The sequence below is a fragment of the Protopterus annectens genome, chromosome 1.part1 (genome assembly GCF_019279795.1).
Source record: "Protopterus annectens isolate FY-2018-M chromosome 1.part1, PAN1.0, whole genome shotgun sequence".
In the NCBI taxonomy this organism is placed as follows: domain Eukaryota; kingdom Metazoa; phylum Chordata; order Ceratodontiformes; family Protopteridae; genus Protopterus; species Protopterus annectens.
The window spans coordinates 1,606,137,168-1,606,162,104 of NC_056726.1; the positions used below are offsets into that span (position 1 = coordinate 1,606,137,168).

General features: G+C 45.2%; 1 protein-coding gene across 1 annotated transcript in view; it reads left to right on the forward strand.

Annotated features, from left to right (window-relative positions):
* The window catches only part of YRDC (yrdC N6-threonylcarbamoyltransferase domain containing), a 462,643-nt gene that overhangs the window by 241,739 nt on the left and 195,967 nt on the right, over positions 1–24,937 (forward strand). The window contains exon 4 of the mRNA XM_044083593.1: positions 1,813–1,932. Coding sequence (XP_043939528.1) covers positions 1,813–1,932 — 120 coding nt within the window. The remainder of the gene's footprint in view (positions 1–1,812; positions 1,933–24,937) is intronic.

A 24,937-nucleotide genomic window follows, 5' to 3' on the forward strand; every position in this document is an offset into this window, starting at 1 on the left:
TCAAGCCAGGACCGGTCTCTTGCCTTGGTAGATGAGGCATCCAGATGAATTGCATATAGGGGTGGGACAGTGCAGTCCACAATGTCTGGGCCGAAGGAAGACCTGGTCAGCAATCAGTCTATGGTTTCACGATGGTCTACCATGTGGTCTAGTGTAATTTTAATTGTACTGACCTTGTGGCCATATCTGCTGGCTGAAGCATGTATTGGTATAGGATGACGTAGCAGACAGTGCTGTTCCTCCAAGGCGGTGCTCAGAAATAATATTCTTGAATGTCCAGTTCAGAGGGGGGGGGGTGCTTTTTATCTTTGACTCTTTAGACCTACTGGATGAGTTGTTGATGGAAAGTAGACTGTCATCACTCGGGAAGGTCTTTATGAATTCCTTGTACCACCTGCTTACTTTTTCATATAGAATAAATCGTCCCCAAAAGGGAAGAATAAGCCTCCTTGCCGACTGAGAAAGATACTTATTTTTTTTAGCATTTAATTTGAGCTTGTTTTCAGTACATTAAGCATAAAGTGTGGGCTCCTGCTGTGAAGGGCTTCTGGTCAAAGTTGATTTGACAATGATTCCTAGTTTGTAGTCATCCCCAAGTTTGGTTAGCCATTGGTCTTTATCTGTATGTCACGTAAATGCCGAACAAAAGCAATCCCAGCACTGAGCCCTGTGTGATACCATTAGTCACCTTCATGTTCTCTGATGCTGTCTCTCTGCCACTTGCACCTGTGGGTTCTCTCCTTTAGCCAGTTTGCTGTCCAGCTTACCAGAGAAGAATTAATTTCTAATTCATTTAGTTTTATTAATTACGCTAGCATGGTGTTCATTTCTTGTGAAGGTAATAAAAAGGGACAACCTGCATCAAACAGATGAATGGCTGTCTCTGGCGTATAGTTTTGTTATTCTCACCACAACAAAACTCTTCCAGGCAAGGCCAAGCTACACTGTACCAAACTGGTGGGTTCGTTGTTGGCTTTTTGGAAAGAGTTGGGACTGTGGAGTTATTTTAGAAGCAGCAATTTTGTACCTCTGTACATACTTTTATAAAACACTGTAAGCTAGATTCCTGTTTCAGGTCTAAGTCAGGCTTTGCTATGACCATTCTCCAGGGGCTTCTGGACTTTTCCCCTTCCACCTCCCAGATGCTGTACGCTATGGTAATCTACACATTATACTTAGGGTTCTGCGGCAGTGATCAATATGATGATGATGTAGTTATGTAATAGTGGATGTTTGAATGATCACTTCTGCAGTAATCACTCCTTTCCTTCATCCCCTTTGCTTTTTTGTGTGTTTTGTTGCCATGGTGTGAACTTTTGCTGCTTTTTGTTCCTAGCAATCTTCTCTCAGGACTTGGCCTTCCTCTTTCGGCTGGCATGAAAGCTTTAAAGGCTTTACGCCCAGACCTGTGTTTTAGTCAACTCACCTTGATCTGATGGTCTGGGCATGTGAATGGTGCAGTGAAGCTTTAGCAGCTTGCTGGCTGTTATATCCTTAGCAGGATATAACTCCACATATCTTAGGCTACTTGCGACAGTGATCTTTCGAATATATACAGTTATGCTAAGTTTACTTACATAACTGTTCTTTTTTGGCCACTATGTAAAGCATAATTTTCCTAGGACTTGTTTCTAATTTCCATATCTGATAAGACTAGAAAGAATATTTGATGCTGTGGTTAGCAGATTTTTAATCCCGCAGTAAATAGTTTTTATCTTGGCGTATCTTGTAATATTTGTTGCTTTTTTTCTCTCTGCTTTGACATTGCACAGTTGGAATATGTTAACTCATTTCTTTTTTTCTTGCTACCAGCTTGTAGGAGTACGTATACCAGACCATGCCTTCATGCAAGAATTGGCCCGTGCATGTGAAGAACCCTTAGCTTTAACAAGTGCTAACATCAGTTCACAGATTAGTACGCTCAAAACTGAGGTAAGGATGCATGACCTGCACTTAAACACATATGAGGGAATAGTTTGTGAGATGGAACCCAAGTGATCCAAAATCAAACATGATTGTATTCAGTGGGTGGGTGTAATGCAAGGAAAATAACCAGATATAAGTGGTAAGCACAAGTGTGTTAGCTCAAATATATGAAGGAATGTCTAGAACTGGTGGTTTTCCCTTAGTGCTGTAGTTTCCTCTCTTCTCTTTAAGATGTGCAGTAATTGAATTGTCTTTCTCAAATTTCCCAGCAAAAATGTAAATGTATGAGTGTGAGAGGGGAGTTTGAGAGTGAGTTAGGGTGTGGGTGTGCGAGCAAGAATGGGAAAAAGATTGTGAGAGTGGGAGGGAAAGTGTGCAAGTGTTCCTTGATGGACTATGTGGGTGTGAAAGCAAGAATGGGAGGAAGATAGTGAGAGTGATCCTTGAAGGACTGTGTGGGTGTTAGAGCGAGAATGGGAAGAATATTGTTAGAGTGGGAAGGAAAGTGTGAGGGTGTTCCTTGATGGACTGGTGCCACGTCCAGAGTGGGTTTCAGTGCTCTGTGCCCATTGATTGCCTGGATGTTCTCCTTTGTCCTCATGACCTTGTAAATGGATAAGGTGGAATTGAGCTTAAGGAAATGTTACTTAACAGTGTGAGGTTACAATTAATTACAGAAAAATAAATGTTTGATTCCAAATCCTAGAATTTCAAGTTTTTATTGTCTACGTAAACTTCATAAAGATAAAGGAATTTTTCCTCGTAGACCTATAATCTCAGTATTTGGAGGATATTTGGAACAGGTGGAAGCTTTTTGTAAATGCAGTACTGTTTCCTTATGATAAAAGATAGGTTAATGTCTTAGAGACTCTTCAGAATTAATTAATAAATTATATGCAGTTGAGTGGGAGGAGGATTTTAATTCGGCATTTATAGATGTTGAAGCCGCTGTAGTAAAATTCAACATGAGTTGCATCTAGAGGCTTTATTATGGTGGTTGGGTGATGTTTCCAACACTTATTTTAGTTTGAATGTAACTCTTGATGTTCTCTGTGTTTCACTATTGCAGTCATCACACTTGGGTTATCTGCCTGCAGGTAGCCCTCAGTTGGCCCGAATACCAGAGTCTTGGGATTTCTGCGTTGGATGCTTTTGCCGACGCCATTACGTCAGTCTTTCTTGCCGTGGAGGAGCCCGAAGCAGAAGCAGATGTTCTTTGTGTTTCACTGTTGCAGTCATTACATTTGGGTAATTTGCTGGCAGGTTGCCCTCAGTCGGCCTGATTAACAAAGTCTTGGGTCCTGCGTTGGTTGCTGTCCCTTCTTCAATGACGTCAGGTCATCAGGGGTATAAAACATGCAGCTGACGCCATTACATAAGGCTTTCTTGCCGTGTGGTGCCCAAAGCAGAAGCAGTTTGCAAGTGCCAATCGGCCGACTCCTGAAATTTTCGTTTTCGAGTTTCAGAACCAAAGTCTTAAACTTAAAGCTAAGTACCCTGTTGGGGAAACTTTTTCTTGCTCCTTACCGATGTCAGTAAAAGTTAATAATTGCATTACTTGTGGAAAGCAAATACCTCATAAAGATTTTCATTCGTACTGTATTCCTTACCTAGGCCCTGACCACGCCGTACCTTGCTGTCGGTTTTGTGCTTTATTTAATCGGTGCACTATCCGTCGTCGGTACATTTTTGCCTCTAAATATTTCGGTTCTCAGTTTAATTATCCAGAAATGTCGTCGGTTAGCAATCAGACTACCGGGATTCCGAAAAAATGCAAAGATAATGACAGAGACAGGTCGCTGAAGTCCAAAACTGCTGACGACGCTTCTTCTAAGCCAGTCGCCAGTTCACCGGTACTCTGAGACGTTTTCGCAGCCCCTGATACCCGCTACTTCTGATTCACAGGCCTCTACTGAGACCCATTCGGAGTCCGGTATGCCACAAGATGCTTCACCTATGGAACCCACGGATGTCTCTACCTTGGATGGGTCCGGAGCAGCTGTGCAGGCACCGGCTTCTGAGGGTGTACTCAGGCCTATAGACTTGCATATTAAATCAACACTGCCTTCTTTACTAAGGCATAAATCTCGATCTATGTCTAAAAAACCAACGCCCAGACAACATGTTCAGGCCCCTATGCCTAAAGAACAAATGATCAAAATGACTGAAGACCTAATTACTCTAATCAGGGGTAGTCAACCCCCCCCCCCCCTCTCTGAGGCCTAGGGCTGAGCTTGATTATGAATCTTCTGATCAGGATTCTGTTTCTTCTGACTCTTCTAATGACCTGGATTTGTCCATGCCTACTTATAAGGATTCTGATGCAGAGGATTCCATTCCCTCTGCTTCCCCTCCTGAGGATTTTTCTTTTGGGGAAACTTTACATACTTTAAGAGAGCATTTCCACTGGGAAAGTCAGGAATTTTCTGATTCAAAAAAGAGGCTTAGGGATTTCCTTCTTCTACCTCAGCATAGGCCTTTGGCTATACCTCCTGTACTAGACATTGTTGATGATGTGTTCTCTGAATCCAGTTTGGCCCCTGATTCCCTGCCTCCGGCTCCTGGTAAACCTGACCGATACTACAGGGTTCCTGAGTCCCACAAGTTCCTTTTCAAAAGTCCTATTGCAGATCCAGAAACCATTTCTCAGGGAGCCCAAGGGCATTAAGGCTGCTACTGCTAAAAATCCTACCCCTTCTGATAGAGATTCCAGGGTGCTGGATAGATGGGGTAAAAAGGTTTATACTTCTGCAACCTTGGCAATCAGAGCTTTAAACTGCCAATTTCATATGTTAAAATATCAACAGCATATTATTGGACTGCTTAAACAGAAAATGATGTTGATTCCTGATTGTGTGGAAAATAAAGATTTACAGGATTTAATGCATTCTGCTGAACAAGTTAGAAAACATACTTTGCAATGTGGTTTTGATTCTTTAGAGGCCTCCTGCAGGGCTGCTGTTACTGGGTCCGTGCTTAGAAGGCATGCTTGGCTTAAGGAGCAATCTTTGCCTGATCATGTTAAAGCTAAATTGTTGGATGCTCCTTTAAATCAGGACCACCTGTTTGGCAGTAAGGCTGAAGAAGTTCTAAAAAAGATGAAAGATAAAGCTAACTCTATGCAAACTGTTAAAGATTTCTTACAAGTGCAACCTCCAAGATTTAGTAGGCACTGGCCTACTAAGAATTGGTCTTTTCCAGCCCCTTCTAGATCCTCTCGAGCCAAACCCAGACAGCAAAAACCCCAGGTTTTATTCCCAGGGGACTCTCAGAACTAAGCAGTGGGGGGCCTCCACTTCCAAATCTGGAAGTAACAAGACACCCCCCTATGGTAAACAGTCGCAATGACTTCCTTTTAAAATTACCAAACACTTACCTTTTAACCCCCCCCTTTGGGGGGGGGAGGGGGATTGCTCTTCATGCAAAGAACTGGGAACTCATAACGCAGGACAAATGGGTTTTAAATATAGTGTCCCAGGGATACAGATTTCATTTCCACACGTTGCCAACACCAAACGGGTGGCCAGACCTGCCCCCAAATCAGTGGGCAGAGGCTCAAAAACAAGTACTTTCCCTCTTAAACATGGTATATATTCAACCAGTACCAGAAGAGGAAAAAGGACAAGGTTTCTATTCGAGGCTTTTTCTGGTACCCAGAAAAGACAAATCATGGCGTCCAATCCTGGATCTGTCTACTCTAAACACCTTTCTGGAGATTCCAAAATTCAAGATGCTGACTCTTCACCAGTTACTTCTTATGCTAGGCAAGGGAATCTTGCAGAAGATACCTACGCTTCAAAGCAGGCTACTTGCATTATCAGTTCTCTGCACTGCCCTTTGGCTTGTCTACTGCGCCCAGGGTATTCACAAAGTGCCTGGCTCCAGTTATTGCATTTTGCAGGCAAAGAAATATTCAGATATATCCATACCTGGATGATTGTCTAATTCAGGCAGTAAACCAGGGCATACTTCTAAATCACCTGGCGTTTGTAAAAAGGGTTCTAACTTGTCTGGGGTACACCTTAAACGAAAATAAATCACAACTGGTACCCTGTCAACAGATTACATTCCTGGGTGCAAGCTTGAATATAACTGCCCAGATGGCTTTCCTCATGCCAGAGAAGCAAATTCATTTGGTAACTTACTTCAAACAAGTGGCCACAGAAACCCTGTTATCTGCAAGACAAATACTGCATGCCTTGGGGTTCATGGCCTCCTGCATTCTTCTAATTCCATATGAGGAAACTGCAGTGGTACTTAAAAAGTCTATGGAGTCAACATTGTCACAGCCTGGAAACAATGATTCCTATCATACCTTGCCTACGCCTGGAGTTCTTATGGTGGACAGAGGCCTGCCACCAAAGTAAGGGACTGCCATTCACACTACAGCCTGCCGCCCAAACCCTAACTGCAGATGCATCAGACTATGCATGGGGGGGGCTCACCTGGCAGGGAAGTACATTCAGGGCAAATGGAACCCAAATCAAATGCACTTACATATCAATTAAAAAGAAATGTTAGCTGTACAGAATGCTCTGACAGCCTTCAAGGACTACATTCTTCCAGGACAACTAATGGTAAAGACGGACAACACCACTGTTATGTGGTACATAAACAAGCAGGGAGGTACACATTCCTAGCCCCTCTGCAGACTAGTCATGGCATTGTGGAACACTGCCTTGAGCTACCAAGTGCACCTACAAGCTCAGTTCCTACCAGGAAAATTGAATATATTGGCAGACGGACTAAGCAAAAAACTCATGGACCCACACGAGTGGCAACTGGAACCACGGATTTTCAACATGTTGATAAGCAAATGAGGGAGCCCAGACATAGATCTATTTGCCTCCCCCTATAACTACCAGTTGGACAGGTTTTGCACAAGGATTCCCCACAAACAAGCCTGGAAAGTGGATGCTCTCTCCTTCAGCTGGAAAAATCAATCAGTCTACACCTTTCCCCCTCTGCATCTGCTCTCCAAAGTTCTGCTAAAAGTCAAACAGGACAAACCAAGGATTATTTTGATTGCTCCAGACTGGCCAAGCCAACACTGGTACCCACTCCTGTGCAGTGTGTCACAAATATCTCCATGGCACCTACAGACCCCTTCCCTGCTGTCTCAGCAGGAAAACCAAATTCTGCACCCTCAGCTCCCAACATTGAACCTTGCAGCCTGGCTAATCACTTAAATTCACCATTATCATCCCTCAGCAAACCTGTGATGAATGTCATCTTGGAGTCGAGAAGACCTAGTACTAGAAAATCTTATGCGGACAAATGGAAAAGATTATATGCCTGGAACCAATCTTTAGGGATGAGCACAGCAGCACCCAATTTACCTCAGATTTTGCAATACTTAACTGAGATGCTTCACAAGGGCCTGTCTTTTTCCTCTATTAAAATCCACGCCTCAGCTATTTCATCTCACTATAACACAGAACCCACCCCTCTTCTCTCATCCTCTGCTCAAACAATATCTCGGAGGGGCAAAGAACTTGAGACCACCCAGGAGACCTCCTACCCCTGCTTGGGACCTTAATTTTGTTTTGGAGAAGTTCACTCTACCTCTTTTCGAGCCAGCTGCTACTGCAGATTTAAAATTTCTTTCTTGGAAAACAGCCTTCCTTTTAACAATCACTTCAGCTAGAAGGATTTCTGAATTACAGGCCCTTATGGCAGTGGAGCCTTTCATCATCTTTCATGTGGATAGGGTATCTCTCAGGACCAATCCATCCTTCATGCCCAAGGTGGTTTCCAGTGTGGCTCTTAATCAGTCCATTCATTTGCCAACCTTCTTTCCCAATCCACAGAACAAAGGGGAACGGATTCTGCATTCCTTGGATGTGCACAGACAACTTAGATTCTACTTGGACAGGACTAAATCTTGAAGAAAATCTGAACAATTGCTGGGAGCATTTGCTGCAGGGGCAGAGGGGAAGGCTATTTCAAAACAAACCATTTCTAAATGGATAAGCCACTGCATTCATTTCTGCTATAAGCACCATGGAAAATCTATCCCCCAGGGGATCAGAGCTCACTCCACCAGGGCTGCATCTACTTCTGCAGCCTTTCACAGAGGTGTTCCTACCAGGGATATTTTAGAAGTTGCTACCTGGAGTTCTGTTCATACTTTCACCAAGCATTATCATTTACAAATTTTCTCTAAATTCAGAGCTGGCTTTGCCACTTCTGTCGTGCAGGGCCTTATAGCTGACCCTAATGCTGTATAAACTCCTCCTCCCAACCATAGCTTTGGGAATCTACCCAAATGTAATGACTGCAACAGTGAAACACAAAGAAGCTAGTACAGTTGTGTACACTTACCATAAATGTAGATGTTTGAGTGTATTTACTGTTGCAGTCCTGGTTACCCTTCCTCCATCCCCCTACTTTTCTCTGGCTATACCTCTACTTTCCTTTTCTATGCTTAAAAGCTTTTTTGGTGTATTTGCTTTTGGTTGGAGGTATAATTTTGTGTGTTTAAATTTATTTGCTCCCCATTGGGGGGCACCTGACATCTGGGGCAAGAAAAACTGATGTAATGGCGTCGGCTGCATGTTTTATATCCTTGACGTCATGGAAGAAGGGAAGCAAGCGACACAAGACCCAAGACTTTGTTAATCAGGCCGACTGAGGGCATCCTGCCAGCAGATTACCCAAATGTAATGACTGCAACAGTGAATACACCCGAACATCTACATTTATCGTAAGTGTACACAACTGTACTTTCACAAGTGCCGGTTGGCCACTTCTGACATTGTCAGATTTCGAGTTTCAAACCTGAAGTTTTCTAAAGCTAAGTACACCATTGGAGATCCTTTTTCTTGCTCTAACCAATGTCAGATTGTCTTGCCTGTGGAAAGCAAATACCTCGGAGATTTTCATTTTTACTGCGTCACCTGTTTAGGCCCAGACCACGACATCCCTCGCTGTTGGTTTTGTGCCTTGTTTAATGCCTGAACCATTCATCGTCTGGCCATCTTTGCCGCAAAATTCTTTCGCTCTCGTTCTCCGTATTCGAAATGGCTTCAATAAGCCATCTGACTACCGATCTTCCAAAAAAATGTAAAGATAAAGACGGAGAAAGACCGCATAGGTCCAAAACTGCCGATGACACTTCCGTTAAGCTAGTCGCCAGTCCGCCGGTACTCAGTGAGGCGCCTTTGCAGCCCCTGATGCCCGCTTCTGCAGATTTGCAGGCCTCTACTGAGACCCATTCGGAGTCCGGTATGCGGCAAGATGTTTCTTCGACTATGGAACTTGTGGGTGTGTCTACCTTGGATGGGTCTTGAGCCGCTGTGCAGGCACTGGCTTCTGAGGGTGTATTCAGACCTACCGACAACTTTGTTTTTAGCTCAAACTACCGAGTTTCTCAGTCCCAAAGTTCGCACTACGCCTAGAAAACCGATGACCAAAGCGCATGCTCAAGCTCCCATGCCACTAAAACAAATGCTTAGAATGGCTGAAGACCTTATTACTTGAATTAGGGGAAGCCAGCCTTCCCCTGCTAAAAGACAAAGAATTGAGTTTCCTTCTGATTCTACAGACCAGGAGTCCGATGTCTCTGACCCTTCTGATTACCAGGCCATACCCTTGTCAACCTATGAGGATTCAGATGCAGGGGAATCCCTTCCCTCTGCCTCCCCTCCAGAGGATTTTTTTTTTTGGTGAAACCTTGCATACTTTGAGAGCATTTCCGCTTGGAATGCCAGGACTATCCTCAGTCCAAAAAGAGACTCTGAGAATATTTAGAGTTGACTCAGCACAGGCCTCTAGCTATACCCCCCTGTCCTGGATATTGTAGATGATGTCTTCATGGAATCCAGTCTTACTCCTGACACTTTACCACCGGCACCTAGAAAACCTGACAGGTACTACAGAGTACCTGATTCTCACAAATTTCACTTTCAGAATCCTATTCCAGATCCAGAGACCATTTCCCAGGGACCTAAAGGCATTAAGGCTACTACATCCAAAAACCCTATCCCTTTAGGCAGGGAATTCAAGAGCCTTGGACAGATGGGGAAAAAGGTATTTACATCTGCAACTCTTGCCATCAGAGCTTTGAATTGCCAGTTTCACATGTTGAAGTACCAGCAACATATTATGGAACTGATTAAACAAAAAATGGTGTTACTTCCAGATTGTGCAGAAAATAAAGATTTACAAGAGTTAATGTAAATGTATTCTGCAAACCAAGTTAGTAAACCTACTTTACAGTGTGGGTTTGATGCCTTAGAAGCATCTTGCACGCCTGCACTGACTGGGTCTGTACTGAGAAGGCATGCTTGGCTGAAGGAACAAATCTTGCCAGATCATGTCAAAGCAAAATTACTAGACGCTCCTTTAAATCAGGACCGTTTGGCACCAAAGCAGAAGAAGTTCTTTAAAGATGGAGGAAAAAGCTAAATATCAGTCAAAGATTTCTTACAGGTGCAGCCACCTAGATTCAGTAGGCATTGGCCTTCTAAAAACTGGTCCTTTCCTGCCCCTCCCAGGCCTTCTCAGTCGAAACTCAGGGGAAACAGACCACCAAGACTACAGTCTCAGGGTATGCACAGATCTAAACAATGGAGTACTCCCACTTGTAAAACAGGGAGTGGTAAGCCACCCCCTTATGGAAAAAGTTCACAATGACTTGTTATCTTTTCCAGCCATGCCCAATTACTTGCGCCCCTCTGAGGAAAACTTGCCCTTCATGCAAAAAAAAATGGATGTCCATTGCTCAGGGCCGATGGGTCCTAAACACTGTATCCCAGGGATACAGATTCTACTTCCATTCGCTGCCAACCCCATGTGGTTGCCAAACCTTCCTCCAAACCAATGGGCAGAGGCTCAAAAGCAAGTACTTTCCCTTCTCAGTATCAAGGCTATTCAACCTGTTCAAGTAGAACAAAAGGGACAGGGTTTCTACTCCAGACTGTTCCTGGTGCCCAGAAAAGAGGGCTGTTGGCACACTATCCTGGGTCTCTCCTTTCTCAACACCTTTCTGGTGGTCCAAAAATTCAAAATGCTTACACTGCAGCTGCTTCTCCCAATGCTAGCCAAGGATGTCTGGTTAGTCACCCTAGACTTAAAAGAAGCTTATCTGCACATCCCCATAAGGGAGTCTTGCAGGAAATATCTACGTTTCAGGGCAGGTTCTATACACTATCAGTTCTCTGCGCTTCCCTTTGGATTATCTACTGCGCCCAGAGTATTCTCAAAGTGCCTGGCTCCAACCATTGCACACTGCAGGCAGAGAAATATTCAAATTTAACCATACTTGGACGATTGCCTGAATCAGGCAGACAGTCAGGAATTTCTACTTCAGCACCTGGCATTTGTAAAAAGACTCCTAACTTCAATGAGGTACATCATCAACAAAAAGAAATCTCAACTGGTGCCCAGTCAAAAAATTGTATTCCTGGGAGCAAGCTTGAACACAGCTTCCCAGATGGCATTTCTCATTCAAGAAAAGCAGGTCTACTTGACAAACTACTTCAAACTTATGGCCTCATGCATTCTGTTAATTCCATGTGCAAGACTGCATATGAGGAAACTTCAGTGGTACTTAAAAAGTCTGTGGTGTCAACATTCTCAGGACCTGAGAACAGTGATTTCTGTCATACCTTGTCTAAGGGCAGAGTTCCTCTGGTGGGCAGAAGCGTGCAACCACAGCAAGGGACTGCCTTTCAATTGAGCCCTCACTGCCCAAACCCTGACAACAGATGCATCAGACTATGCATGGGGGGCTCACATGGCAGGCAAATGCATTCAAGATAAATGGAGCCCATGACAAATTCTACACATCAATCAAAAAGAGATGCTAGCTGTACAGAATGCTCTAACAGCCTTCAAAAACCTAATCCTTCCAGTACAGCTCCTGATAATGACAGACAACACCATAGTTATGTGGTACATAAACAAGCAGGGGGACCACAGTCTTACCCACTCTGCAGGTTAGCCATGGCCCTATGGGAACAGCCTTGAGCAACCAAATGCACCTACAAGCTCAATTCCTGCCAGGCAAACAAAATTCACTGGCAGATGACTTAAGCAGAAATCTGCTGTACCCACACGAGTGGAAATTGGAGCCCAACTCATTCAGACGTCTAATCCAGAGGTGGGGAACACCAGAGGTGAACCTCTTTGCCTCCCCCGAGAACCACCAATTGAGCAAATTCTGCACCAGGAACCCACACAGCATGGCTTGGAAGGTTGATGCCCTATCCTTCGCATGGGAAAACCTCTCAATTTATGCCTTCTCCCTCTGCCCCTCCTTTCAAATGTACTACTCGAGATCAAACAAGACAGGTCAAGGGCAGTCCTTATTGCCCCAGACTTGCCACGCCAGCACTGGTACCTACTCCTATACAGTCTGACAGCAGTGCCATCCTGGCACATACAGCTCACACCTTCCCTGCTGTCTCAGCAGGAGGGACAGATTTTGCATCCACAGTTGCAAACCCTGAACCTTGCAGCCTGGCTTATCCCCTGAATACACCCCCAGCAAACCTCAGCAAGCAGGTGCTGGGCGTCATCCTTGAGACCAGAAGGCGTAGTACTAGGAAATCCTATGCTGAAAAGTGGAAAAAGATATTGTTCTTGGAATCTGTCTCAAGGAAAGGAAACAGCTGTGCCCTCCTTACCTCAAATCCTTTATTATCTAGCAGAGCTACTCCACAGAGGCCTTTCTCCTCCATTAAGATTCATGCCTCTGCCATCTCAGCTCATTATAATACTGATCCACCTCTCTTTTCTCACCCTCTAATCAAACAGTTCCTGAGAGGGGCTAACAATTTAAGGACCCCTAGGAGAGCTCCCACCCCTGCCTGGGTCCTTAAACTTTGTACTGGAAAAGCTCCCCCTCCCTCCTTTTGAACCTGCTGCTTCAGCAGAGTTAAAATTCCTCTCTTGGAAAACAGCCTTGATTCTAGCCATTACTTCAGCAAGAAGAGTGTCTGAGTTACAGGCACTAATGACTGTGGAACCCGTCATTATTTTCCATGCTGACAGGGTTTCCCGCAGGACTTAACCCATCCTTTATGCCTAAGGTGGTATCCAGTGTGGCTCTAAACCAGTCCATACATTTGCCAACCGTCTTCCCTTATCCTCAGAATAAAGGAGAAAGGATCCTGCACTCTTTGGACGTGCACAGACAGCTCAGATTCTACCTTGACAGGACTAAACCTTTCAGACAATCTGGCCAGCTGCTAGTCAGCTTTGCTACAGAGGCAGAGGGCAAGGCCATTTCAAAACAAACCATTTCCAAATGGATAGCACACTGCATCCAATTCTGCTACAAGTGTCATGGAAAACCTACCCCACAGGGGATCAGAACACATTCCACTAGGGCTACTTCCACCTCTACAGCATTTCTCATGGGAGTCCCTACCAGGGGCATCCTGGAAGCTGCAACCTAGAGTTCTTTACACACCTTCACCAAGCATTACTCCCTACCTATTTTTTTTCTAAATCCAGAGCTGTATTTGCTACAGCAGTCTTACAAGGCCTGCTAGCCAGTCCTAACACTTATTGACTGCCTCCACCCTTCCTCAGCTTTGGGAATCTACCCAAGTGTGATGACTGCAACAGTGAAACATGAAGAACATAGTACAGTTGTGTACACTTACCATAAATGTAGATGTTCGAGTGTATTCGCAGTTGCAGTCCTGGTTTCCCTCCATCCAGCCCCCTGGTATTCTCTATCCTTTCTACCTATCCTCTTTATGGCCATTGTTTATGGCAGTGGTGTTTACTTTTTACTGGGAGTGTTCCACACCATATAATAGGTTCATAGGCTGGTACTAGGCTATCGGCCCTAGGGCCTATGCAAGCCTAGCCATAACAATTCCCTGGATATTTCTTCCCACAGTATTTACTTCTCTGGACACCTGTCTAGCAGGGCGACTGACATGATCCCTAGCGTGAATTTCCTATCTCCCATCCAATCATCAAGGTTCCTTTTGAAGAGGGCCAAGGAGGCGCTCTGCTTGACATGTATGGGCAGTCTCTTCCACAGTATGGGGAGTCTCTGGGTCAGGAACCTATCCCTCCAGCATGTTTTGTTCATTGTGATGACAAGGTTTAGATCCCTGGAGAGTGTGGCTCTGATGGACTGGGATTTCTTCAAGTGGAGCATGTCCAGCAGCTCAGGGTTTGACATGGCCTTGTATGTTAAGCAGAGATTGCCTCTGAGTAGACGATATGCCGCAGAGTATAGCTGGAGTTCGGTCAGCATATGGCATCTGCTTTAGGCCTGTGATTCTTTTAGTGAGGTATTTCTGTGGCCTTTCCAGCTGTTGCAGATGTCTTGTGAGGTGCATACCAAACTGGGCATTTTACTCTATAATGGGTTTAATGAGGGATGAGTACAGTGGGACAATGACCTCCTTTTTTCCGGATGAAAAGCCCTTAGTGATGAAGTGTGCCACATAGAAGGATTTCCTGACTGTTGTGGCGATGTGGTTATCGAAAGTGTGACCACTGTCCACCTGTGTCCCCAAGTCTCTCATCACACTTTCGATGTTTAGTGTCCTGCCACCTATGTGATAATTCATGGGTACATGTTTTTTTCCAAAGGGGATAACTCTACATTTCTTGGCATTAAGCTTGAGCCCATGAACCGGAAACAGACCACCAAGACTACAGTCTCAGGGTATGCACAAGATCTAAACAATGGAGTACTCCACCACTTTGTAAAACAGGGAGTGGTAAGCCCACCCCTTATGGAAAAGTTCACAATGACTGGTAGTTATCTTTTCCAGCCATGCCCAATTACTTGCATACCTCTGAGGAAAACTTGCCCTTCATGCAAAAAATGGATGTCCATTGCTCAGGGCGATGGGTCTAAACACTGTATCCCAGGGATACAGATTCTACTTTCATTAAGCTGCCAACCCCAAGTGGGTTGCCAAACCTTCCTCCAAACCAATGGGCAGAGGCTCAAAAGCATACTTTTCCTTCTCAGTATCAAGGCTATTCAACCTGTTCAAGTAGAACAAAGGGACAGGGTTTCTACTCCAGACTGTTCCTGGTGCCCAGAAAAGAGGGCTGTTGGCACACTATCCTGGGTCTCTCCTTTCTCAACACCTTTCTGGTGGTCCAAAAATTCAAAATGCTTACACTGCAGCTGCTTCTCCCACTGCTAGCCAAGGATGTCTGGTTAGTCACCCTAGACTTAAAAGAAGCTTATCTGCACATCCCCATAAGGGAGTCTTGCAGGAAATATCTACGTTTCAGGGCAGGTTCTATACACTATCAGTTCTCTGCGCTTCCCTTTGGATTATCTACTGTGCCCAGAGTATTCTTAAAGTGCCTGGCTCCAACCATTGCACACTGCAGGCAGAGAAATATTCAAATTTACCCATACTTGGACGATTGCCTGAATCAGGCAGACAGTCAGGAATTGCTACTTCAGCACCTGGCATTTGTAAAGACTCCTAACTTCAATGAGGTACATCATCAACAAAAAGAAATCTCAACTGGTGCCCAGTCAAAAAATTGTATTCCTGGGAGCAAGCTTGAACACAGCTTCCCTGATGGCATTTCTCATTCAAGAAAAGCAGGTCTACTTGACAAACTACTTCAAACTTATGGCCTCATGCATTCTGTTAATTCCATGTGCAAGACTGCATATGAGGAAACTTCAGTGGTACTTAAAAGGTCTGTGGTGTCAACATTCTCAGGACCTGGGAACAGTGATTTCTGTCATACCTTGTCTAAGGGCAGAGTTCCTTTTGTGGACAGAAGCGTGCAACCACAGCAAGGGACTGCCTTTCAATTGAGCCCTCACTTCCCAAACCCTGACAACAGATGCATCAGACTATGCATGGGGGGGCTCACATGGCAGGCAAATGCATTCAAGATAAATGGAGCCCAGGACAAATTCTACACATCAATCAAAAAGAGATGCTAGCTGTACAGAATGCTCTAACAGCCTTCAAAAACCTAATCCTTCCAGGACAGCTCCTGATAAAGACAGACAACACCATAGTTATGTGGTACATAAACAAGCAGGGGGACCACAGTCTTACCCACTCTGCAGGTTAGCCATGGCCCTATGGGAACAGTCTTGAGCAACCAAGTGCACCTACAAGCTCAATTCCTGCCAGGCAAACAAAATTCACTGGCAGATGACTTAAGCAGAAATCTGCTGTACCCACACGAGTGGAAATTGGAGCCCAACTCATTCAGACGTCTAATCCAGAGGTGGGGAACACCAGAGGAGGACCTCTTTGCTTCCCCCGAGAACCACCAATTGAGCAAATTCTGCACCAGGAACCCACACAGCACGGCCTGGAAGGTGGATGCCCTATCCTTCGCATGGGAAAACCTCTCAATTTATGCCTTCTCCCTCTGTCCCTCCTTTCTCTAAAATAGTTACTCGAGGATCAAACAAGACAGGTCAAGGGCAGTCCTTATTGCCCTGCAGAGACTTGCCACGCCAGCACTGGTACCTACACCTATACAGTCTGACAGCAGTGCCATCCTGGCACATACAGCTCACACCTTCCCTGCTGTCTCAGCTGGAGGGACAGATTTTGCATCCACAGTTGCAAACCCTGAACCTTGCAGCCTGGCTTATCCCTGAATACACCACTCAGCAAACCTCAGCAAGCAGGTGCTGGTGCCATCCTTGAAACCAGAAGGCGTAGTACTAGGAAATCCTATGCTGAAAAGTGGAAAAAGATATTGTTCTTGGAATCTGTCTCAAGGAAAGGAAACAGCTGTGCCCTCCTTACCTCAAATCCTTGATTATCTAGCAGAGCTACTCCACAGAGGCCTTTCTCCTCCATTAAGATTCATGCCTCTGCCATCTCAGCTCATTATAATACTGAGCCACCTCTCTTTTCTCACCCTCTCATCAAACAGTTCCTGAGAGGGGCTAACAATTTAAGGCCCCCTAGGAGAGCTCCCACCCCTGCCTGGGTCCATAAACTTTGTACTGGAAAAGCTCCCCCTCCCTCCTTTTGAACCTGCTGCTTCAGCAGAGTTAAAATTCCTCTCTTGGAAAACAGCCTTGATTCTAGCCATCACTTCAGCAAGAAGAGTGTCTGAGTTACATGCACTAATGGCTGTGGAACCCGTCATTATTTTCCATGCTGACAGGATTTCCCGCAGGGCTTAACCCATCCTTTATGCCTAAGGTGGTATCCAGTGTGGCTCTAAACCAGTCCATACATTTGCCAACCTTCTTCCCTTATCCTCAGAATACAGGAGAAAGGATCCTGCACTCTTTGGACGTGCACAGACAGCTCAGATTCTACCTTGACAGGACTAAACCTTTCAGACAGTCTGGCCAGCTGCTAGTCAGCTTTGCTACAGAGGCAGAGGGCAAGGCCATTTCAAAACAATCCATTTCCAAATGGATAGCACACTGCATCCAATTCTGCTACAAGTGTCATGGAAAACCTACCCCATAGGGGATCAGGACACATTCCTCTAGGACTACTTCCACCTCTACAGCATTTCTCATGGGATTCCCTACCAGGGGCATCCTGGAAGCTGCAACCTGGAGTTCTTTACACACCTTCACCAAGCATTACTCCCTACCTATTTTTTTCTAAATCCAGAGCTGTATTTGCTACAGCAGTCTTACAAGGCCTGCTAGCCAGTCCTAACACTTACTGACTGCCTCCACCCTTCCTCAGCTTTGGGAATCTACCCAAGTGTGATGACTGCAACAGTGAAACATGAAGAACATAGTACAGTTGTGTACACTTACCATAAATGTAGATGTTCGAGTGTATTCGCAGTTGCATTCCTGGTTTCCCTCCATCCAGCCCCCTGGTATTCTCTATCCTTTCTATCTATCCTCTTTATGGCCATTGATTATGGCAGTGGTATTTACTTTTTACTGGGAGTGTTCCACACCATATAATAGGTTCATAGGTTGGTACTAGGCTATCGGCCCTAGGGCCTATGCAAGCCTAGCCATAACAATTCCCTGGATATTTCTTCCCACAGTATTTACTTCTCTGGACCCCTGTCTAGCAGGGCGACTCACATGATCCCTAGGGTGAATTTCCTATCTCCCATCCAGTCATCAAGGTTCCTTTTGAAGAGGGCCAAGGAGGCGATCTGCTTGACATGTATGGGCAGTCTCTTCCACAGTATGGGGAGTCTCTGGGTCAGGAACCTATCCCTCCAGCATGTTTTGCTCATTGTGATGACAAGGTTTAGATCCCTGGAGAGTGTGGCTCTGAGGGATTGGGATTTCTTTAAGTGGAGCATGTCCAGCAGCTCAGGGTTTGACATGGCCTTGTATGTTAAGCAGAGATTGCCTCTGAGTAAACGATATGCCACAGAGTATAGCTGGAGTTCGGTCAGCATATGGCATATGCTTTAGGCCTGTGATTCTTTTAGTGAGGTATTTCTGTGGCCTTTCCAGCTGTTGCAGATGTCTTGTGAGGTGCATACCAAACTGGGCATTTTACTCTATAATGGGTTTAATGAGGGATGAGTACAGTGGGACAATGACCTCCTTTTTTCTGGATGAAAAGCCCTTAGTGATAAGGTGTGCCACATAGGAGGATTTCCTGACTGTTGTGGCGATGTGGTTATCGAAAGTGTGACCACTGTCCACCTGTGTCCCCAAGTCTCTCATCACACTTTCGATGTTTAGTGTCCTGCCACCTATGTGATAATTCATGGGTACATGTTTTTTTCCAAAGGGGATAACTACATTTCTTGGCATTAAGCTTGAGCCCATGACTCTGGCACCAGGCATCTGTTTCTGTAAGGCCCTTTTGTAGAATATCCACATCATTTGGGGATTCAGTAATGGCTCCCAGTTTGCAGTCATCTGTGAACTTTGTTAGCCAGAGTCCCTTAGCGTTGGCCTGTAATTCAGAGAAGTAGATGCCAAACAAGAATGGTCCCAGGACTGAACCCGGAGGTACTCCACTTGTCTGGAGCTGAATTTGGAGTGTGCTACTTTACAGTCTGGGTTCTGTCAGTAAGCCAGTTGGCAACCCATCGAGTGACGTAGGGTTTTATGCCCACTTAGTAAGTTTATCTATGATTCCAGAGTGGGGGATTGTGTTGAAGGCCTTGGCGAGGTCCAGATAGGCTGTGTGGACTGCCTTACCCTCGTCCACAGTTCTGGAGACTGATTCAAAGAAGTCAGTCAGATTCAGGAGACAAGATCGGCTCTTCACAAACCCAAACTGGGTGGGGTCCAGTGTTTGAAGGTTGCCAATGTCTTTGTTTATAAGTTCCATGATAATGCGTTCCATGCCCTTGCAGATCAGGCTTGTCAGACTGATGGGACGGTAGTTTCCGGGATCCAAGGTGGATCCTCCCTTGTGGAGCGGGATAACTGTAGCTGTGAGCCTGAGGTGAGGCTATGATTAAACATGACACTTAAGTGAGGTGCCAGTTCATTTTGTAGTTCATGTAGTACACAGCCTGGGATGTCATCTGGTCCCATGGATATGCTGTATTCCTAGCTTTGGAGAGTGCGGTTTCTACCTGTGTGGCCGTGATTATCGGAATTTGGCAATCTTTTGGTATTGAGATGGGCCCTTTAGGGGATGAGAGGGGGGGTGAAGTTGGCACTAAATCGATCTGCCAGGATATTGGCAATATCCTTGGGATCAGTATATTTAATGCCATTCTGTTGTAGCTCAGAGCAGATCCGAGCATTGCCATTTAGATTCTTGACATAACTATAGAATGCCTTGTGGTTGTCTTTGGAATCTTTGGCAATGTTATTTTCGTAACTAGCTTTTGAGGATTTTATGAGGGATCTCAGCTTCTTACTGAGGCTGGTGAGGGAGTTTTTTTCATCCTGGGATTTTCTTCTTTTCTGCAACAGTTTCTTCCTTCTGTTGTATAGTTTGTTTATAGCAGGGGACCACCAGATCGGCTTCCTTTTTATGGAGAAGAGCATCTTGGTTCTGTTTGGGATGGCACGATTCATGCATGAGTGGATGTGCTTTTGTGCCTTAGTGTAGGATTCTGCAGTCGAACTTCCAGATCCCGTCTGTTTGGGTGTTGTGAAGTTTGTCACTTCTGACTTCAGTTGCATGAAGTTGGCTTTGGAGAAGTTTTTTAAGGAGGTTTCCTTACTTGGGGGTGGGATGTGGATGTCAAAGGTGATTTGCTTATGGTCAGACCTGACAAATGAGGGGGTGACCACTAGTGTGGAGCATCTATCTCCCATGTTGGTAATGACCAGGTCTAGGATATTGGAGCCCCTGGTGGGACAATGGATTAGTTGATCCAGGGAGTTGAAATTTATGAATTCCAAGAACCGCTGGGAAAAGGAATTGGTACCAGACTAGTTTTCCCAATTAATGGCAGGGTAGTTGAAATCACCCAGTATTAGGGTGTTTGGTTGTATCTTAATATTTTCCAGTATGTTTAGAAAGGTGTAGTGAGAATCTTGGGGCATGATGGGGAATCTGTAGCAAGCTACAATTTGGATTGCAGTCTTACCTAGTGTTAGTTGCACCTGGAGAATTTCAGATGCATTGTGTTGGGCAACTAGCCTGGAGGTGTAAATATCCTTGGTGAATATGGACACTCCTCCACCTTTAGTGTTTCAGTCTTGGTTTTGTGGCCGAAAAGTGTGGTAAGAATTGTAGCCTGGTATTGCAGGGGTGCTCTGTGGAGCCTTGAACCAGGTCTCCATTACTGCACAGATATTGATGTTCTCCATTTTTAGGAGTGCGTCGAGAGAGTGCATTTTAAGGTTTAGACTTCTAGCATTGAATAGCATCACCTTCAGATTTTGCATGCTTGTATTTGTTACGGTGGTGGTTTTATCCTTTGAACCTTGCCTAAAAAAGGCACTATAGGGGTGGCAAGAGCTTTAGCCAGTGACCTGAATCCCAGGGTTGACAGGTGCAGGCCATCTCTGGCAAAGCATCGTGGTTTGTCGATCATGTCTTCCCAGGCAGACAAATACTGGATCCCCTTTGAATTACACCAGAAGCTTAGCCAATTGTTGAAGTCAATCATTTTGTCCTTATACTGTGGTATCATTCTGGGTGAAGGCAAGATGCTACTCAGGGCTAGGGTCATATCTGCCTGGGTCACATGATCCAAGAGCTCTTCCATGTCTCTCTTCATGTAGTCCAGGGAGGTACGTCTCAAGTCATTCACTCCAGCATGGACAATGACAGAGTCATATTAGCTTCCTATTTTGGGGGCTCCTGACATTTGGGGCAAGAAAAACTGATGTAATGGCATCTGCTGCATGTTTTATCCCCCTGATGACCTTATGTCATGGAAGAGGCAAAAGCATCTGACACACAAATCCCAAGACTCTGGTATTCTGGCCGACTGAGGGCTACCTGCCAGCAGATAACCCAAGTGTGATGACTGCAGCAGTGAATACACTCTAACATCTACATTTATGGTAAGTGTACACAGCTGTACTTTTTCTTTATAAATAATAATTCTTTTGTATTCAGTGAAGAATGGTATGTATAAGTGCAGAGTATGGCAGTGGGAGCTCTGTTTGCCCCAGATTATGCAAATACCTTCATGGGATATGTTAAGAGTTTTATGCTCATAAGGTAGTTAAATACTATAGATACCTAGATGATTGTTTTATATGTAAAGGAACAACAAATTAATTCAATAAATTTAACGAGAAAATAATGTATCTGGTATTTTCTAGGCAGCATAATTATTTCTTGGATATTTAGATGCTCTTTGTGTTTTACTGTTGCAGTCATCACCTGTGGGTTAGTCCTGCTGTGGTAGCCCTCGGCTGGCCCGAATACCAAAGTCGGTGTTTTTTTGCATCAGCTGCCATCTGTAGTCTGATGTCAGGTCGTCAGTGCTATAAAGCAAGGCAGCCGACATCCTTGCACCAGTATTTCTTGCCATGGAGCCTGTAGCAGAAGCATTTTGCACGAGTGCTGGTTGGTCGCTACCAGAAATTGAATTTCAGTTGAAAACGTTTAAAGCTAAGTACCCCGTTGGGGATCCTTTTTTCTTGCACTAACCGATGTCCAAAAAAGTTAACAATTGTCTCACCTGTGGAAAGCAGATCCCATACCATGACTCCATTCATACTGCATCACTTGTTTAGGCCCAGACCAGGAATCCCCCCGTTGCCGGTTCTGTGCCCTCTTTAATGGGAGAACCATTTTCCGTAGAACTCTCTTTGTAGACAGTATTTTTGTGTTCCGTCTTCACATTCCGATATGGCGTCTATCAGCCTACAATCTGTGGACATTCTGAAAAAACGTAGCGATAAAGATAGAGACAAACCACACAAGGCTAAGCAGGTCATCAGGTCTCCGGAATTCAGTGAGGCGCTTTCGCAGGCCTCTACTGAAACCCTTTAGGAGTCCGGTATGCCGCAGAAATCTTCTTCGTCTTCCGAGCCTTTGGCTATCTCTGCTGCGGTTGGGTCTGGAGCTGCAGTGCAGGCACTGACTTCCAAGGAGGCCTTTCGCATTACCGAATCTAGACAAAAAATGACGTCTTCGCATTCAACTACTGTTTCTCTCAGACCGACGGATTCTCTCAGGCCTAGAAGCCAGGCCACTCCTAGGAAATCTGCTTCTAGCCACCATCTTGCTACTGCTCCACCACCCCAAGCACAAATGCTTAAAATGGTGGAGGACCTCATTTCCCTTATCTGGGGTAGTCAGGCCACAACTTCTAAAAGGAAAAGGCACCCCTTCTCCAGAAATTATGACAGAACAGGATTCTGAGGAATCTGACTATTCAGTTTTTGAAGAGGAACAGCACCCCGAGGATTCAGATGCAGAGGAATCCATCCCTTCTGCCTCCCCTCCAGAGGACCTTTCCTTTGGGGAAACCCTTCACTCCCTTAGGGAACATTTCCAATGGAAATTTCAGGACTTCCCACAGTCTAAGAAAAGACTTGGAGAGTTTCTGGACCTGTCCCAGCACAAACCCTTGGCCATCCCCCCTATTTTAGAAGTGGTGGATGATGCTTTCCATGAATCCAGCTTAACCCCTGGTGCCCCTCCCTCCTGCTCCCAGTAAAACTGACAGGTACTACACAGTACCAGATTCTCACAAATACCTATACAGAAATCCTGCTGCAGACCCAGAGGTCATTACACGGGGTCCTAAACCTCTGCAACCTTAGCTGTCAGAGTGCTCATTTGTCAGTTCCGTATGTTAAAATTTCAACAACACACTTTGGAACTATTAAAACAGAAGATTGCTATCTTTCCTGAGTGTGCCAATTCAAAAGAGTTAGCAGATTTACTGCACTCTGCTGGTCAAGTGGCCAAACACTCATTACAATGTGGATATGATGCCCTAGGAGCCTCTAGCAGGGCAGCAGTGATAGGATCTATTATTAAGAGGCATGCATGGCTGAAGGAACAACCTCTCTCTGATCATGTCAAGTCTAAACTTACTGATGCACCCCTAGATAGGGAGCGCTTGTTTGGGGAAAAAGCAGAAGAGGTGCTTAAAAAGATGGAAGACAAAGCAAAGTCTATGTAAACAATAAAATATTTATTTCAGGTTCAACCTCCCAGATTCAGCAGGAACTTTCCCTCTAAGCACTGGGCTTCTCTGCACCTAGCAGACAGGGCCAAGGTAAGCCCCGCATGGTTAGACCATCCAGGCCCCTATCTCAGGGCGAGCAGAGAAACAGACAATGGACCACTTCCGTCTCTAAGGCAGGGAGTTCTAAGCCAACCTTCTATGGCAAACACTCTGTGACTCCCCCTCTGCCCTCCCTTCACTCATCAAAAACTAGGAGGAAGGCTCTCCCTCTTCAGAGACAATTGGCTTTCTGTAACAAAGGACCAATGGGTCTTAAAAATAATTTTTCAGGGATACAAATTGTCTTTCAGCGAACTCCCAATTCCAAGAGGGTACCCAGACTTAACTCCCAATCAGTGGGCAGAGGCATTGAAACCGGTCCAAACTCTCATATCCCAGGGGGCAGTAGAATCTGTCCCCTCAGATCAAACAGGCAGAGACTTTTATTCCAGACTGTTCCTTGCTCCCAGAAAAGAGGGCATTTGGCACCCCATCCTGGATCTATTCATTCTGAACACCTCCCTGGTGGTCCCCATATTCAAAATGCTAACTTTGCAGCAGCTGCTGTCTATGCTAACAAAAAATGCCTGGCTAGTGACCCTAGACCTAAAAGATGCCTACTTCCACATCCCCATCAGGGAATCGTGCACAAACTTCTTGCGCTTCAGAGCAGGCTCACAACACTTTCAGTTCTCTGCTCTGCGGCTTATCTACTGCTCCCAGAGTATTCACCAAATGCTTGGCCCTGGCCAGGGGCGGCCCGTGCTATTGGACTGCCTGACTGCAGCCCCCTCAACAAAAAAAAAAGAAAGAAAAAAAAATTTTTTAAAAAATTCGCGGACTTCGCGCATGCGCAGTAGTCCAGACTGTTGCGCATGCTCCAGGCAGTCCGGCAGTCCAGGTAGGGAAACATAGGAGACGTCTGTGCACTTTTAAAGTGCACAGACTCGCTGGGAAAACGCGTCGGGGCAGGACTGCAACAGCAGCAGTCAGTCTCTCTCGTCGGGACTGTGGATTAGGGTTTGATCAAGGGAATCTCGGACTGTGGATTATTGCGCGGGCATTTGGATTACGTTATGGAGAATGGGCAGCAAAGACAGGTAAGTGTGTTAATTATTGTTTAGAATGGTAGGGAAGTGTGTGAATGAATGTATGCCTATTTGAATGGACTGGTGTGTGTTTATTGTTTAGAATGGTAGGGAAGTGTGTGAATGAATGTATGCCTATTTGAATGGACTGTGTGTGTGTGTGTGTGTGTGTGTGTGTGTGTGTGTGTGTGTGTGTGTGTGTGTGTAAATGCCCCAGGTGCTCATGGTGGTGTGGTAGGGAATACCTCAGGCTTGAACCCTGTACCCTGTATGCAGGTGTTAAAGACTTAAGTTCCCTACCCACCACCATTTGTAAAAGAATTGCAGATTTTTGCCTCATATTTGATCTGATCTGTTCCTCATAATATCTGTGGTTTGTAAATGTTGCAATGCTTGATATTTGATGGTGTAGTAGTAGCATTGTTGCCTCACAGCTGCAGGTTCTC